This window comes from Protopterus annectens, chromosome 1.part2 (genome assembly GCF_019279795.1).
Source record: "Protopterus annectens isolate FY-2018-M chromosome 1.part2, PAN1.0, whole genome shotgun sequence".
Taxonomy (NCBI): Eukaryota; Metazoa; Chordata; order Ceratodontiformes; family Protopteridae; genus Protopterus; species Protopterus annectens.
This window is the reverse complement of record NC_056727.1, coordinates 157,719,683-157,738,858: the sequence shown is the minus strand read 5'-3', so window position 1 is coordinate 157,738,858 and position 19,176 is coordinate 157,719,683. Positions and strand designations below refer to the sequence as shown.

The following is a 19,176-nucleotide window of genomic DNA, read 5'->3' as shown; positions in this document are numbered from 1 at the left end:
TTCAGACCCCCTCCCCTCCCCGGGACCTCTGCTGATCAAAACAGACAACACCACGGTGATGTGGTACATCAACAAGCAGGGGGGGGGGCTCACTCTTATCCACTGTGTAGACTCACCATGACCCTTTGGCACTCTGCCACAGCCATGCAACTACACCTGTTAACACAATTCCTGCCAGGCTCTCTAAACTCTCTGCCAGACAACCTAAACAGAAACCTGCTAGACCCGCACGAGTGGCAGCTAGACCAAAGAAACTTCAACCTTGTAACCCAGAAATGGGGCACCCCGAAGGTAAACCCCTTTGCCTCCCACTCCAATCATCGGCTCAGCAAATTCTGCACCAGGGAACCTCACAGCAAGGCCTGGAAAGTGGATGCTGTATCCTTCCAGTGGGTAAACCTCTCCGTCTATGCATTTCCCCCTGTACCACTCATTTCAAGGGTACTGCTCAAAATAAAGGAGGAAAAACCGAGGACAATCCTGATTGCCCCAGACTGGCCATGGCAGCACTGGTACCCACTGCTGTGCAGCCTGTCACCCCTGCCACCATAGCACCTACCTCTGATCTCAACACTCCTGACCCAGAGGGTCTATATTATATCATCGAATGCTTAAAAAAGCAAACGCTGATTGATCGACCTAATTTAAGCGAAAGCTTACAATCTCGAACTGTCAGATCAGCGATTTTTTTTTTTTCCCAGGGAAAAAAATCGCTGATCCAAAACACATACACACAACACAAGCACACCAAACAAACAGAAATCCACAAACCATACACCTAAAATCTGATACCTAACCCTACACTAAACTATGGACACACCACTAACTACCCACTTACCTTAAGCCAAACCCTAATCCTAAGGTCCGTCACTATCGCACACTCACCTCACCCGCTCCCTAACCCTAACTCACTTAAATCTGCCCTAACCCTCATGTCCACTCAATCGCACACACACCTAACCCGATCCCTAACCCTAACTCACCTAAATCACCCTAACACTCACATCCACACAATGGCACACTTACCTGAATCCGACCGGTAACATTCCATCATAACACTGAAAATACCGAAGCAACAGAAACGGACAACCGAATTCTTTCCCTAGGAAAAAATTTGAGTTTCTGCTGCTTCGATATTTTGCAGTTTCATGAAAATAGGTTCGATCAGTCAGCGTTCGCTTTTTTAAGCGTTCGAGGATATAATATAGACCCGACCCAGAGGAATGGAGAATTCATGCATCCCCAATTACAGACCCTCAGTCTGGAAGCCTGGCTTATTCCCTGGCCTCTCTTCAAGCTGCCAGTCTAAGTAAACAAGTTCTAGATGTTATACGTGAGGCCAGAAGCCCCAGCACTAGAAAGTCTTACGCTGACAAGTGGAAAAGGTTTTGCACCTGGATCCAGGATAAGGGAGCCGGAACGACACAGCCTACCCTGCTCTCATCCTGGTTTACCTGACAGACCTACTACACAAGGGTCTATCCTTCTCTTCTATTAAAATTAATGTCTCTACCATCTCTGTCTATTTCAGCACAGAGCCACCTCTTTTCTTGCACCCTCTCATCAAACAGTTCCTAAGAGGGGCTAACAACTTGAGGCCACCCAGAAGAGCTCCTACCCCAGCTTGAGTCCTAAACTATGTGTTGGAAAAGCTCAGCTTGCCCCCTTTGAACCTGCAGCTTCAGCAGAGTTAAAATTTATCTCTTGGAAGACTTGCTTCTGGCCATCAATTCAGCTAGAAGAGTATCAGAGCTACAAGCACTAATGGCTGTAGAGCCATTCATCGTTTTCCATGCTGACAGGGTCTCCCTCAGGATTAATCCATCCTTCATGCCAGAAGTGTCCAGTGTGGCTCTCAACCAATCCATTCATTCACCCACCTTTTTCCCTAACCCACGAAACAAGGGGGAAAGGACTTTGCACTCTCTAGATGTGCACAGAGAGATCAGATTCTACCTAGACAGGACTAAATCTTTTAGAAAAACTGATCAATTGCTAGTCAGCTTCGCTGCAGGAGCAGAGGGCAAGGCCATATCCAAACAAACAATTTCCAAATGGATAGCACATTGCATCCATTTCTGCTACAAACAGCACGGAAAACCTCCCCCCAAGGGGGTTAGGACACATTCCACCAGAGCAACCTCCACCTCTGCAGCTTTCCTCAGAGGGGTCCCCACCAGGAAGATCCTGGAGGTTGCAACATGGACTTCTGTTCATACCTTCACCAAGCATTACCACCTACCTATCTTCTCCAAATCCAGGGCAGGCTTTGCCACTGAAGTCTTGCAGGGCATCCTAGCCAGCCCCCAGTCTTCTTGACTGCCTCCACCCTTTTCTTCAGCTTTGGGAATCAACCCAAATGTGATGACTGCAACAGTGAAACATGAAGAACATACTACAGTTGTGTACACTTACCATAAATGTAGATGTTTGAGTGTATTCACTGTTGCAGTCCTGGTTTCCCTCCCTCCATCCCCCTTGTCTGTCTGTCTCTCTCTGTCTGTCTTTCTCTCTCCTTATAAGGAATTTGTGGTATTTATTTTCTATTGGTGGTGTTCTTCCACCGTAACATAGCTCCTTATTGGGGGCCCCTGACATTTAGGGCAAGAAAAAGTGATGTAATGGTATTGGCTGCCTGTTTTTATACCACTGACAACCTGAAGTCATTCCTGGAGCGACAGCAACCGATGCAGAAGTACTACCCCTCTGGTATTCGGACTGACTGAAGGCTACCCTGGCAGGGATAACCCAAATGTGATGACTGCAACAGTGAATACACTCAAAACATCTACATTTATGGTAAGTGTACACAACTGTACTTTCTGCTGCCCTCCACAGTTGACACTATATCTTCTGTAAGTGATAAGTCTGACTGCAGTACTGTATACCTTGGCATTAGACTAACAAACACCTACAGGATTGCCCATTTGTGCCCTACTCTGAGTCTTGAGCTGAAGTCTGTTATATGTGCTTTCTCTTTGTGGGGATATTGGATGTGGAGGAATAGTAACCAAATTGTGCTATTTGTTTTTATCACCAATAAATAAACAAGATTTATTACAATCAGGCTGTAAGTGCTCATTCTGAGGAAAATAGATTATTACATTTGTATTTGAAATAGTGTTGCATGTGAAATTCCTAAATTAAGGCAAGTAATAAGATGTAGCAACAATAAGTGTGTTGCGAATGTATGTATGTTATTCAATACATGAAATGCTCCATTCCTACTGCAATGGATACATGATATTTTATTGATTAATATCTTTTATTTTACCTTTAACTTATAACGTTTTGCTTTTGCAGTGTCGAGCACTTGTAAAGAGACTAAATTTGGCAGAAAAATCAAGGGAAGTTTTGACAGAAAACCTGAAACTGGCTAATCAAAATATCAGTAGATTACAGGTAAGCAGAAGACAGCTGAACCTTTTTACAAAATCCCTTTTGTTTTAGTTAAGTTTAAATCAGTTGCTTTTCTTAGTAGAACTGTCTGCTTGAAAGTGTCATCACTGGCTTTTAATAGATATCATGAGTTTGAATTGGCTTGCAAAATACATGCAATACTAAATGATTCCTGTATTATTATTTAGGAGCCTTTATTTTCATGATGTTTTATTGGAACTTGCTTTTATGTGTGTTTTGATAACTTTTGATAACTTGCGTACTAAAGACAGACAAAACATGAGTCAGAGTTACTCAAAGGTGCATATTTGCGTCAGAGTTTGTTCTGTATATAATGCCATTAACTTAAAAAATGTTTAGGGAATTGTTTTCCAGCACAGCGAGTGTTAGTATTCTTGGTTATCTTCTTTTAGAACTATTGCGTTGTAAATTACTAATTTTTCTCTCGCATTTTCTCATGTTCCTTGCCATTTTGTTTGTTTTCCATTCAGCATTTTATTGCACTTATTTTGGATTACTCTGTAACAAGGTCATTGCTAAAAATCTACTTTGGTCCAGTCCATTTACGTGTAACTAACTCCCTCACTTTCTCTGTCGCTCTCTTTAAATATAAAATATAAAAATGGTTACAGCTCAAAATATCGAAAGCACATCCGACTGAAGTTTTTGAGGTGATGAAAAACATTTAAATCACAAAATATGAAAAGCACATTTTACAGAATACTCGAATGAATGATCATTTTTGTAGTGTTTGTAAGTAGGAGCATGCAGGAAAATGACTGAAAAGGTTATAGTGGTTGCTGTGTGTATGCAAGTGTTCATGGGTTAGGTAAGAGGACAGATTTATTGTTTAGCATGTTTGATGTTGTGTGTGTGTTCTGTGTCCTTTTTTCTTGTGTAGTGATACTGGTAGGAAAAGTAATGTAATGGAATGTGTAGGGTTAGGGACAGGCCTAAAACATGAGTGGTGCAGGAGGGGGGAGTGCCCCTGACCAGCTTACTCATGTGTGCTAATACTAACTCTACACATTATTTTACTAAAAACCCTTTCCCTAACAGTTCCACTACCAAAGTTTCACTTGACCTCGATTTTCTAGTTGGGATGCATGACATAAGGTATTTTTAGTTGGCTAGAATTATTTAATATTTTGTGATTCAATATTATGAGTTTTCAGTTGATTTTGTTTTTTATTGTTTACCTTTTTTAAGATATTTTAATGTTTCAAATCTACACAAAAAGAGAGAACCAATACAAGGCAACGGTTAAAAGTAATTAAAGCTTTAATGTCATTAAGCACTTTCACGGTTAAAACCAACTGCTTCCTCAGATGATATACAGCCATTAAAAAATAAAGAGCTAAATTTATATAAATTCAAACATTGCTCAACCAATCAACTCACCTTATCAGCTATAACCTAGTAACAAATCAAGCCGAGAAGATTCAAAGTTGTTACAAAGTTGTGTCTAAGTCTGAAATAATAGCAGCGCTAAAACTTTGTTTAAAGAGACAGCTGCATCTTATCTAAATAAAGTAAATGAGTAAACTCTTCAAATAGTTATATTGTTATGAATAAAACAGTAGTAACTAAATTCACTTTGAAAACAGCATTGTTAAAATACTTTTCAATAGGTGAAAAATGTCTTCACTTCATAGGCCCATAATCAAAAAAGAAGCCACCACAGCTAAAAGTAATATTTCTACAAAACATTTCAGTACATAAGAAAAGTGCAAAACAGACCTTCATTAAAAACATTGCATATAAACCTATCTGTAAACCCCCTTTGCTTTTAAGCATCGGTTTAATAGGAACTGTATCATTTAAACCCTTGCTGGTATCAGCTCTCATTCTAATAATCCATCTTATCTCAGAGGTTTCTGTCAAATTCCTAATGTCTCCACGTCATATATTCTCTTCCACCACTTCAGCTACTAAGAACTTAAAGCTATGAATTGTGCCATTCTGTGACACGTTTTGCTAACACGTTCGTAACTATACATTATTTAATATTGTATAGATGCTTCCTTATCCTATCTTTAAAACATCTATCAGTTTTACCTACATAAAATGATAGGCATGATGTGCAGTATGCTAGCTGTACAACATGACAGGTATTGCAATTAGAGTGGGCTTTAAATACAAAACGTTCACTTGTATCAGGGTGAACAGAACACCCTGTAGTGTCTATATATCAACAAAAATTATGCTTAGAACATGTAAAAGTTCCATAAATTTGTTTTCCAACGAAATTATCTATCCCAAACTGCTGATTACATAATATTCTGTTAAGGGACTTTTTGTTCTTAAATACAAATCTTGGGTTCTCGCCTATAATACTTTTGATATCTGGGTCAATAGTCAAAAATAGCCAGTGTTTTCCAAATGCATCTTTTATTTGTTTCATGTTGCTGGAGTAGTAAATAGATAATTGAATTCTCTCACTACTTCTAGTTACCTTGAGCGTATTCACTAGTCCCTCTGAAACGTAAGGTCTCGCCTGTTTGTCCATTAACCATGATACTTCAGATAATATATTATCAGCTCTTTCATCTTCACATCCCCTATCATGAAATTTACATTTAAGCTGTCTAATTCCTTTCTAAAACCTTCTATAGCATTTAACCCTGAAGGCCTCATCCCTTGACCCTTCACAAATGTTCTTAAATACATGTAGAACATGCATGCTGTATCTCTACAAAAATGTGCTCCTATAACATGATTTCCTATAAATCTATGTATTAAAACTACCATCTATCATTTTAATAATTTAGATTAAAACTGCCATCTTTCATTTTAATAATTTGGATGTCTAAAAACTCTGTTTCCATAAACATTTCCATTTGCACCTTTTCTTATTTCCATATGTCTGTGCTTTATGCAAATTTTCATAAAATTTCCGTAATATTTTGAATATTTCTACAGGATCTCTTATCTTTCTTGTTATAGGCTCCCTAAGCTTGGAGACAGCCCTTTCCACTTTCTGTTGCCTGAGTCATTGTGCTAAACGTTTGTGCTCTAGAATTATTATCAAAAAAACAGTTGCTTAACCGCAATCTTTCTAAACTCGTGCATTTTATCGAGGTAACCCTTATTTTCTGTTTAGCATTCTGCAGTTGCTCCTTTTCTTGTTCTGAGAGATTCCCCCTATTTTACAATGTATTAACATTTGTCAGTCCCTCTAAATAATTATTATTTCTTAACCATACCTCCCTTTCCTTTATTTCCACCCTAATTTTAAACTCCAATTTAATTTTATCCCACTCCTTAGCTGTGTTTTCAGAAAAAAAGTCTATCTTCTCTAGTAGCTCCTGAATTCATTCCAAAGCCCATTCCTTAAACTCTTCTCTTTTCAACTGGTAGGTGGGAAAGCATCAATGTCTCATTTTTATTTCATTACCTTGCATTTTTATTTCAGTTATTATTGGCGCATGATCTGAAATAGTTATTGGGTGCATATCAAGACCTTCAATTAAATGCACATGTTCCTGTGAGATATAAAATCTATCTAGCCTAGCCCAGTTTTTGTATCTCAGTGAGTAATATGTAAATTCACTCCAGACTCCTACTACTGAATTCACATCTTTCATGACAAACATTTTCATAAACGTCTTCAAAAATTTACCCTCCTTTGTTATATTTTCCCTTCTAGGCCCCCATGACACATCTTCACTGTTGCAAAGCAAATTCCAGTCTCCACCTTATAAGTAATATTCCTTGCTGAAAGCTGATTATTTCTCTCAGAATTTTCTTAAGCTCCATTATAGCAATTTTAGGTGGAAGGTAAATGCATGCTAGTATAATCCTCCTCCATAGCCAGTATCCCCTTAGTACTGTGTATCTTCCATTATTATCTTTTTTTCCCTCTTCTATCACTGTTGGAGCTCCTCTTGCAATTAATATAAGTACTCTTGTTTTCCTTTGCCCTGGATATCTCACTGAATAATCATCCTGAAAACCTTTCTTTATCAAATTCACATGTTCGTTTTTTCCCAGGTGTGTCTTCTGTGGCATAGCTATTTGCACTCTACATTTTTTAATATAGTTCATTACCCTTTCTTTTTTATATTTATCTGTAAGACCATTCAGATTGAAAGACATTACAGAAAGCATCATTTTCTTATATAGTTATTACCACCTTCAATGTATAACTGCTTTTTTGTTAAATGTCTAGTTCCAATTTTTATGTTACATACATATACAGTTCGGCAGGTTGGTTTTTTTTATACAGTTGTTTCTTGTCATATCCATTTTTGCCTGTGCTACAGCTTACATAATGTTTTGTTTTTTTTGAAAGTCCTCAAACAGAACAACCCCCCCCCCCTTAAAACCTAATAACCTAATCATAACACACAAAACTATGTACATCTTCAAATATTGAAGTTTTTGCTTCTTAATAAGAACAAAAGTTCTAAGTTGATAGACACACAGACAGGCTAGAGGTAACCAAAAAGAAAGGTTAGTCGTGCTAAGACACATGGTACAGATTGTGCTATTAGTAAATGCTATTTGATTGTGTCTATCTTTATAGCTCTCCCAGCTGAGAAAACACTTGAATGCTTTCAGAAAACCCTTTCTCCAAGCCATTTCTCTTCATCAAATTGTCTTCTAGTGACATCCAAACCAGACACAAAACTGGTAAGGGTACCTTGTTTACCAGAAAAAAAGCTTTGTAATAATCCATGTTCTTTTGCATTTACATGCTTTGTGATAAACTTGTTACTGGATAATGCCTAGGGTCTTAACCCAGTCATTTTCCTATGCAAGCATCTTTTGTCATACTGTCTTAACCAGACTCTTCCTTTCCCCCACCCTTCCTCTTCTCTCCACCCCCCCTTTTTATGTTTTCATTGCAGTGCCTGTATGTGTTAAAACTGAACAAGAAAAAAGAGAGAAGAATGGAGAAAAAGAAAAAAAAATCACCTGTTTATATTACTATCCCCATTGCATTAAAAAACTGAGAAAACTGTACTTAAAGTCTAATTGGTTTTGTATTATCTTTAAAGCTCTCAAAGCTGGGAAAAACCCTGATTGGCTAGGACATAATGTTTTCTGAAAACAATTTCTGGGTTCTTTTTTTTTCCCTAAGCCAGTCCCCTTCCACCACACTGTTTACAGTTTCTCTTTACCAAATTGTCTCCATGGAAACATGGACTAGCTGCAGAATTGCTACTTAATACACATGCATTTGCTAGAAAAAAGCCTCATAATATTCAATATTTTTTTTCATTTACTTGCTCTGTCTTAAAACTAATCATAGGTTCATAGGTTGATACTAGGCTATCTGCCCTAGGGCATTTACAAGCCTAGCCAGAGTGTGTTTGGCTTTTGCCACCCTTTTTAGATTAGTTGACTGTGCCTCTGTATAATAGGTCACAGAAGATAGCCCATTTAAGGTTAGTTTACCGTGCCTCTGTCTAGCAGTGACACAGAAGAGATCCCAGGGGTAAATTTACGATCTCCCATCCAAACGTCAAGATTCTTCTTGAAGAGGGTCATTGAGGGGCTCTGTCTAATATGGATTGGGATTTTGTTCCAGAGTGAGAGGAGCCTCTGGGATATGAATCTGTCCCTCCAGCATATTCTGTTTATTTCTGTGCTGAGGTTTAAGTCACTGGAGCGTGTAGCTCTGATGGATTTGGATTTCTTGAGGTGGAGCATGTCCATTAATTCTGGGTTGGACATGGCTTTATACGTCAGGCACAGGTCGCCTCTGAGTAGGCGGTAAGCAACTGAGTAGAGCTGGAGTTAGCCTAACTGCGTAGGGCATCTGTTTCAGTCCCTTGATCCTCTTGGTGAGGTACTTTTGGGGTCTTTCCAGTTGCAGCAGGTGTCGGGTAAGGTACATCCCAAATGGGGCATTGTATTCAATTATGGGCCTGATGAGTGATGAGTAGAGGGGCACAATGACCTCTCTTGATCTAGATATGAACCCCTTTGTGATAAGGTGGGCTATATAGAATGTCTTTCTAACCACTTTGGCAATGTGATTGTCAAAGGAGAGATTGAAATCTACTTGGGTCCCCAAATCCCTAATTACTTCTTCCGTACTTAATGGAAGACCACCTATGTGGTAATTTGTGGGCACTTTGTTTTTCCCAAAGGGGATGACTATGCACTTTTTGGCATTTAGCTTTAGGCCATGGCTCTGGCACCAGTTATCCGTATCTGTGAGACCTTTTTGGAGGATGCTTGTGTCAGCCGGCGAGTCGATTATGGCCCCCAGTTTGCAGTCATCTGCAAACTTTGTCAGCCATAGTCCTCCTGTGTTAGCCTGTACCTCAGAGAAATATATACCGAACAAGAGAGGTCCCAGGACTGAGCCTTGTGGAACGCCACTTGCAACTGGTTTAGAATCTGACATGGCACCTGCAATTCTGACCATGTGGGTTCTATCCCTAAGCCAGTTTGCAACCCATCTTGTGACATAGGGGTTGATATTTAAGTTGGTGAGCTTATTTATGATGCCCAAGTGGAGTATTGTGTCGAAGGCTTTTGCAAGGTCAAGGTAGGCCGTGTGGACTACCTTCCCTTCGTCTATGGCCTTGGTGACTGTTTCAAAGAAATCGACCAGGTTCAAGAGGCAAGATCTGCCCTTAAAGCCGAATTGGGTAGGATCCAGTGTTTGGAGGTTCCCAATGTCTTTGTTTATGAGTTCCATGATGATAGGCTCCATAGCTTTGCAGACCAGGCTAGTTAGTCTTATAGGGTAATAGTTTCCGGGGTCTGTTTTGGCACCACCTTTATGGAGTGGGACCACTGTTGCTGTACGCCATTCTTTGGGTACATATCCTGTTGTAAGGCTGAGACTGAATAGTGATTTTAAGTGAGGGTTCAGTTCGTCTTGGAGCTCATGTAAAATGCAGCCCGGGACACCGTCCGGTCCCATTGATGCTGTGTTTTTTGCTTTGGAGAGGGCAGCTCTTACCTGTGCATCTGTGATGTCAGGGAGGCTACACTCTGTTGGGATAGTCATTTGCTCATTTGGGGGGGGAAGGGGGGGAGAAGTTTGCACTGAACCTGTCTGCCAGGATGTTGGCAATGTCTGTGGGTTCAGTGTATTTTTTGTCATTTTGCACTAACTCAGAGCATATCTAGGAGTTTCCACCCAGGTTTCTGACATAACTAAAGAAGGCCTTGTGATTATCTTTAGCATTTTGTGCAATTTTTCTTTCAAAGCTAGCCTTAGATGATTTTATGAGGGATCGTAGTTTCTTGTTAGTACTGATCAGAGTTGCCTTCCCTTTCAGGGATTTTGCTCTATCATGTAGTAGCTTCCTCCTTCTGTTGTACAGCTTATTTATGGCTGGGGTCCACCAGACAGGTCACCTGCCCTTGGAGGAGTGTGTCTTGGTTTTATTTGGGATAGCACGATCCATGCATTCCTGTAGATATCCATAGAATGCGTTTGCAAAGGATTCTGCGGTTTGGGCCGTATTTTCCACTGGCCCTGGGGCTTTGTAGGATTCCACCTCAGTTTTGAGAAGTGGGGAAGTTTGCTTTTGAGAAGTTTTTGACCGTGGTTTCCTTTGTTGGGGGTGGGGACAGGATATGGATGTCCATAGTGATTAATTTATGGTCAGATCTTACCAATGAGGGGTATATCTCTGGTATGGAACATAGAGTCCCCATGCATAGTCATCCCCTTTGGGAAAATCAAGGTGCCCACAAATTACCACATAGGTGGTAATCCATTAAGTACGGAAGAAGTAATTAGAGATTTGGGGACCAACGTAGATAGTAATCTCTCCTTTGATAATCACGTTGCCAAAGTGGTTAGAAAGACCTTCTATATAGCCCACCTTATCATGAAAGGGTTCACATCTAGATCGAGAGGTCATTGTGCCCCTCTACTCGTCACTCATCAGGCCCATAATTGAATACAATGCCCCTTTTGGGATGTACCTTACCCGACACCTGCAGCAACTGGAGAGACCCCAAAAGTACTTCACCAAGAGGATCATGGGCTACAAACAGATGTCCTATGCAGCTCGACTAAAGAAACTCCAGCTCTACTCAGTTGCTTACCGCCTACTCAGAGGTGATCTATGCCTGAAGTACAAAGCCATGTCAAACCCAGAATTAATGGACATGCTCCACCTCAAAAAATCCAAGTACCTTAGAGCTACATGCTCCAGGGACCTAAACCTCAGCACAAAAATAAATAGGACATGCTGGAGGGACAGATTCATTTCCCAGAGGCTCCCCTCACTCTGGAATAGAATCCCAATTCATGTTAGACATAGCCCCTCGCTGACCCTCTTCAAGCGAAATTTGGACGCGTGGATGGGAAATCGCAAATTCACCCCAGGGATCTCTCCTGTGTCCCTGCTAGACAGAGGCACAGTAAACTAATCTTAAAAGGGTACCTTCTGTGACCTACTTTACAGAGGCACAGTAGGTTAATCTAGGTGGAAGCCAAATACACTCTGGCTAGGCTTATAAATGCCCTAGGGCAGATAGCCTAGTATCTACCTATGAACCTATGATCAGGTCCAATATGTTTTCCCCTTTTGTGGGAGTGGTGACCAGTTGTTCCATAGCATTTGAGTTCATAAATTCTAGGAACCGTTGGGCTAGGGTGTTGGGGCTTGAGTAGTGCTCCCAGTCTATGTTTGGGTAGTTAAATATAATAAATAAACCCAATATAATGGTGTTTGGCGAGACCTTCATATTCTCCAGTGTCTTCAGGAAAGCCGAGTGGGGTTCCTGAGTTTATATAAGAACAGTAATAAAACCAGTAATTTAATGTGGGATCTAAGATCCTTAAGTCAGTCATTTCCCCATGCAAGAATGAAAAAAAATCACATTAATTTTAACTTTGTTATGCCTTTTTAACCAGGCTATTGTTTCCATTCCATTTCCTAGTTTTCTCAAAACTGTAAAAGAAGAAAGGGAGAAGAGGAGACAAAAAAATTAAACAACTGTTTACAGTCCCCATTATACTTTAAAATAGCATGCAAAGAAAACCATGCACAAGTACAGTATCATTAAGAAAAGCAAGTGTTTTCTATACATACAGTTAGCTTTCTCCCCAAATCATTTTTCCAAACATTAATGGCATGAAGTAGGGCATATACTTTAAATTCCCACACAAATCCAACAAATTTTGAAAAAGTCCAATATTTCCAGAATTTCCATATTTCACAAATATAATTATTGCATTGTAATCACTCAACTGGAACATCCACAGAGGTTCCGCACTAAAAGAATACAGGGCATAAGTAATATGTCTTATGCAGACCACCTCAAGGCCCTATCCCTGTATTCTGTCTCTTGCAGGCTTTTAAGGAGTGATCTCTGCCTGACAATACAGGGCATTGTCAGACCCCACTCTGATGGATCTCCTGCATATCCACAAAACAAACAGTAGCAGAATTACCCGTTCTAAAGACTTAAACTTTGCCTGTGATATGAATAGGACCTGCTGGAGAGATAGGCATGTATCCCAGAGACTTCTCTGTCTATGGAACATGCTCCCCATCCATGTGAAGGATACCTCCTCTCTAACCCAATTCAAGTGCAACTTTGACAATTAGATGGGAAACCGGAAATTCATCCCTGGTTTGGCACCTATGTCTCTAATGCAAACCGATAACCTGTAAATGGTTCATTTTCCAGGCCCATGCTTACACTTAAGGGTATCAGAACTTGTCAGAGATTTGGGATGCGTGGCTAGGCTTAAAAAGGTCCTTGTGGTTGTTAACGTAGTAAACACCTGTGAACTAATTTACCTTGTTATTTAGATAAGATATAGCTGTCTCTTCAAACAACGTTTTAGCACTTCTGTTATTTCTGATGTAGATGCAACTTTGTAACAGCGTTGAATCTTCTCTGGTTGATTTGTTACTAGGTTACAGCTGATAAGATGAGTTGATTGGTTGAGCAGTGTTTGAATTTATATAAATTGAACTCTTTATTTTTTAGTGGCTGTGTATCATCTGAGGAAGCAGTTGGTTTTACTGTGAAAGCACTTACGACATTAAAGCTTTGGAATTACTTTCAACCTTTGCCTTGTATTGGTTCTCTCTTTTTGTGTAGATTTGAAACATTTTATTCAAGAGTGAACCATTCATCCTCTACACTGTTTTGAGGTGATAGATATTTTAATGTTTGCTATCTTGATTTTTTGATATTTCATAATTTATATAGAGTTTGAGTTGTTGGTTTTATTTCCTCGGTAGCTGGTGGTGATTTCATATATAGATATATGTACACATACATGAATTAATAAGTCCAAGGCTCTTGCCACCCCCATAGTGCCTTTTTAGGCGAGGCTCAAAGGACAAACCCACCTCCATAGACAACCCAAAGATAAAAAAACTAAAGGTAATGCTACTCAATGCCAGAAGTCTAAACCTCAAGATGCACGCACTCGAGACTCTCCTCAGTATGGAGAAAATCGATGTCTGCGCAGTAACAGAAACCTGGTTCAAGACTCCTGAGAGCACCCCAGCACTGCCAGGTTATAACTCATACCATGCGTTTCGGCCCCAAAACTCAGACCGAAGCACAAAAGGAGGGGGAGTATCTATATTCATCAAAGATACCTACACCTCCAGGTTAGTGGCACTGCACGAAGCATCGGAAACCATCCATGTGCTACTAACAGCGGGCAAAACTGCCTTTCAGTTTGTAGCCTGCTACAGAACACCCTCCCTATTACAGGAACCCCACTTGGCATTCCTGAGAACACTGGAGAATATGAAGGTCTCTCCAAACACTATGTTATTGGGTGACTTCAACTACCCAAACATTGACTGGGAAAACTACTCAAGCCCAAACACCCTCGCCCAATGGTTCCTTGAATTTATAAACTCTAATGCAATGGAACAACTGGTCACCACTCCCACAAGAGGGAACAACATATTGGACCTGATCATCACCAACATGGGGACTCTATGTTCCACACCAGAGGTAAACCCCTCATTGGTAAGATCAGACCATAAACAAATTTCCCTGGACATCCATATCCCGTCCCCACCCCCAGCCAAGGAAATCACTGTAAAGAATTTCTCCAAAGCCAACTTTGCACTTCTCAAGACTGAGGTGGAATCCTTCAAAGCCCCTGGGCCAGAGGATAATACAGCCCAATCCGCAGAATCCTTTACAAATGCATTCTATGAGCACCTGCAGGAATGCATGGATCGTGCTATCCCAAATAAAACCAAGACTCACTCCTCCAAAAACAGGAGACCGGTCTGGTGGACCCCAGCCATAAATAAGCTATACAACAAAAGGAGGAAGCTACTATATGACAGAGCAAAATCCCAAAAAGGGAAGGCATCTCTGATCAGTATTAGCAAGAAACTTCAATCCCTCATAAAATCATCAAAGGCCAGTTTCGAAAGAAAAATTGCCCTAGACACTAAAGATAATCACAAGGCCTTCTTTAGTTATGTCAGAAACATGGGCGGAAACTCCCTGATATGCTCTGAATTGTTGCATAACGGTACAAAATATACCGAGCCTACAGACATGGCCAACATCCTGGCAGACAGATTCAGTGCAAACTTCTCCCCCCCCCAAAGGAGCAAATGCCTATCCCAACTGAATGTAACCTCCCTGACATCACAGATGCACAGGTGAAAGCTGCCCTCTCCAAAGCAAAAAACACAGCATCTATGGGACCAGACGGTGTCCCAGGCTGTCTTACATGAGCTCCAAGAAGAACTGAACCCTCACATTAAGTCACTGTTCAAACTTAGCCTTACTACAGGATATGTACCCAAAGAATGGCGTACAGCTACAGTGGTCCCACTCCACAAAGGTGGTGCCACAACAGACCCCGGAAACTATCGCCCCATAAGCCTGTCTAGTCTGGTCTGTAAAGCTATGGCGCGTATTATCATGAAACTCATAAACAAAGACATTGGGAGCCTACAGACACTGGACCCTACCCAATTCGGCTTTGTTAAGGGCAGATCTTGCCTCTTAAACCTAGTTGATTTCTTTGAAACAGTTACCAAAGCCATAGATGAGGGCAAGGTAGTCCACACAGCCTACCTGGACCTCGCAAAAGCCTTCGACACAATACCCCACTCGGGCATCATAAATAAGCTTATCAGCTTAAATATCAACCCCTATATCACAAGATGGGTTGCAAACTGGCTCAGAGATAGAACCCACATGGTCAGAATCGCAGGTGCCATGTCCAAATCCAAACCAGTTACAAGTGGCGTCCCACAGGGCTCAGTTCTGGGACCTCTCTTGTTCAGTATATACTTCTCTGAGGTTCAGGCTAACACGGGGGATTATGGCTGACAAAGTTCGCAGATGACTGCAAACTGGGGGCCATAATCGAATCTCTAGCTGACACAAGCATCCTCCAAAAGGGTCTCACAGAGACGGATGCTTGGTGCCAGAGCCACGGCCTCAAGCTAAATGCTAAAAAGTGTATAGTCATCCCCTTTGGGACAAACAAGGTGCCTACAAATTACCACATAGGTGATAATCCATTAAGTATGGAAGAGGTAATTAGAGATTTGGGGACCAATGTAGATAGTAATCTCTCCTTTGATAATCATGTTGCCAAAGTGGTTAGAAAGACCTTCTATATAGCCCACCTTATCACGAAAGGGTTCGCATCTAGATCAAGAGAGGTCATTGTGCCCCTCTACTCATCACTCATCAGGCCCATAATTGAATACAGTGCCCCTTTTGGGATGTACCTTACCCGACACCTGCAGCAGCTGGAGAGATCCCAAAAGTTCCTCACCAAGAGGATCATGGGCTACAAATAGATGTCCTATGCAGCTCGACTAAAGAAACTCCAGCTCTACTCAGTTGCTTACCGCCTACTCAGAGGCGATCTATGCCTGACGTACAAAGCCATGTCAAACCCAGAATTAATGGACATGCTCCACCTCAAAAAATCCAAGTCCGTTAGAGCTACACGCTCCAGGGATCTAAACCTCAGCACAAAAATAAATAGGACATGCTGGAGGGACAGATTCATTTCCCAAAGGCTCCCCTCACTCTGGAATAGAATCCCAATTCATGTTAGACATAGCCCCTCGCTGAACCTCTTCAAGCAAAATTTGGACGCGTGGATGGGAAATCGCAAATTCACCCCTGGGATCTCTCCTGTGTCCCTGCTAGACAGAGGCACAGTAAACTAATCTTAAAAGGGTACCTTCTATGACCTACTTTACAGAGGCACAGTAGGCTAATCTAATAGGGAGGCAGAAGCCAAATATACTCTGGCTAGGCTTATAAATGCCCTAGGGCAGATAGCCTAGTATCTACCTATGAACCTATGAAGTAATCAAACAAATTGACCAATTCATCTATTCACTGTGATTCTGAAGTAAAGCTCTGCCTGTTTTTTATTCTCAAATTACCACTTGCAAGATGCAGTGTCCTGATTCCTTTGGGTAATTACCTTTGTGTACGATTTATTATATAGTAGTTTATAGCTTTAAGAAGAGAATGGATGCTCTCTGTGTAGTCAGTAGTTTGGAGCTGCAGTGTAAAGATGCTGAGCAGCAAATACCATTAATGTCCATTGCTGCTTCTCCTTGACCATTGTGATATACATTTTTGTAAGTATTCTGCACGATGCTAGGTGTGATCTTAATCTCCAGAGTGCTAGTCACACAGAAGCCATTCAAAGTGTACAAAAGTAGATTTTTTTCTATTATAATATAAAATCACAACTTAGCATTGTACCAGACCAGTCAGGTGCCATTATAGCTGTTGAAGTTTACATGAATAATTTCACTCTTAATATTTTGAATAATTACGCTTTGCATACTGCATTTACCCGGAGAACCATGAAACCATGTACTGCAGTTTCTCAGAATAACACAGGCCTTCTTGGAGAATCTGAAGCCTCAGATTCAAAAGCTTGAGCTATATCTTACTGAAAGTAGACTTGCAGACAGAATGCAAAGTGTGCAGTGTGTAACATTCCTAATAGCCACAGGGGAGGAATGGTATTCAGTGTTTTTAACCTCAAAGAAGAGGAGAGGGGGACAAATTAGCAGTTGCAAAAGTGAAATATAAAGTAAAAAAAAAATCTGCCATTTGTCAGACGTATCTTTTACAAGAAACTAAAGAGTTCAGGAAACAGTGGATGTTTTTTTTTTTTTTTTCAAATGTTTCTTTTATTTTTCATAATAGAAAACAATGCATACAGAAAAATAGAGAACATTGCAATTATGAACATTAAAATAAAACGTTGAATTATCACAGGTTGTTGTGGATATGAAGACAATTTAGCAATGGTACATAAAAAGAAGGGAAAAAAGGAAAAGAAGGCATTGTAATCAATCTAACCAAAAACACTTATATACAGTATTTACAAAATAATATGCTACCAATCCTCTACAGAGACATTAAGGAGAGGAGGAAAGCTAAAATTAATTGAGTTGGCAGTGGATCTCCAGTTAATAACAGGGATAAGGATACGTATTGCACTAAATGCAGGAATAGAGAGTTATTCGCTCAGGATAGGAAACAGTGGATGTTTGTGTGGCACAATTGAAGTATACTCCCAAACATTAAGTTTGGTTATTTGCATAGTTCATGATCAGAAATAAAATTGTTTATGGCATTAAAATGATCAAGTAAGTGGTGTATTACTGAAGAAATTTGAAGTTAATTCAGATAAATCATTGGATGTATGGAGAGTGAGAGAGCAAGTAGAAGTTTTCATGAGTAAAACTAGCAGAAATTAATGTTAAAGTAAAGCAGAAATGTAAAACATGAGTTTGTAACAGAAACAACGGCATATAAAAACATCCCTGGGATTCAAAACAAATTACCATGAGCAGTAATCCTAATTATGAGTGGCCAGCCACTTTTTATAATCCTTTCCAATACAGAGGCCCCTCTACCATAGTGATTTTCCACAAGTGGAAGCTTCACCATAGAAGGTGGTCTCACAAGCATATGTAAATGATAATGAAGCAATCCTACAGAATGTCTAATTCTATTTAGTCATGTGCTGTTCCCCAGAAATGTCCGTGACTGCTGATTTGCACTGCTGAGTGATTCAGAAAATCACCCAGCTATGTTAATTGCTGCCTTCAGATGAAAAGTTTAGGTTACAGTCAACTATTGACTTCTGTGGAAGAAGTGGTGCAGGTAAGTTTTGTGTGTGTGTGTGTGTAGGGATATGAATGGAGTCTATGTGTGTGGACTGTCTGCCTGGATGGTCACAGTAAGGGGGTTAGATAGGGGATTGATATTGAGTGTTGGGGGTGATGGTGAGTGAATGTCTGTGTGTGTGCGTGTATGAGTGATTGTGTGTGTGTGTGTGTGTGTGTGTGTGTGTGTGTGTGTGTGTGTGTGTGTGTGAGGTGGGTGCCTTTGCCAACAAGCTGCATGGGTTGGCAGGGGAGACTACTGTTGTGAAATCTCTTGGCATAAGTGAGTCAAAGACATACAAATTAGCCGATAATCAGTCTTTGTTCATTGCAGCAAAAGCTGTCTCTGAGTTGCATTTTACAAGACTGCGAACATTGGCCTACTTGCAGTAGGCAGTTTCAATTGTATCTAAGTCCTAGCTTATGTGTTTTGAAGATAGTGTCTGAAAGGAGCTTCACATTTAAGACTAAAGCCTGTGTGTTCTAGGTATGGTTATTGATACAAAAAGTGAAGGTACATAATGTTTAATCAAAATTACAGGTTATGTGGTGACACATGTACAAAACAATATAAGTTTATGCTGCAAATTTTGCATATTATTTATATTATAAATGAGAAAAAATATGTACACTGAAGAAATGCTGGAATTGCAAAGCTGAAGTACAGTTTTGCATAGAGAGCACTGAG

At 40.4% G+C, this 19,176-nt stretch overlaps 1 protein-coding gene across 3 annotated transcripts in view; it reads left to right on the top strand.

Annotated features, from left to right (window-relative positions):
* PPP1R21 (protein phosphatase 1 regulatory subunit 21) overlaps positions 1–19,176 on the top strand; it is a 1,169,673-nt gene that overhangs the window by 1,037,399 nt on the left and 113,098 nt on the right. For all 3 annotated transcript variants that reach the window (XM_044055342.1, XM_044055334.1, XM_044055351.1), the window contains one exon: positions 3,304–3,402. In XM_044055342.1, the coding sequence (XP_043911277.1) occupies positions 3,304–3,402 (99 nt within the window). The remainder of the gene's footprint in view (positions 1–3,303; positions 3,403–19,176) is intronic.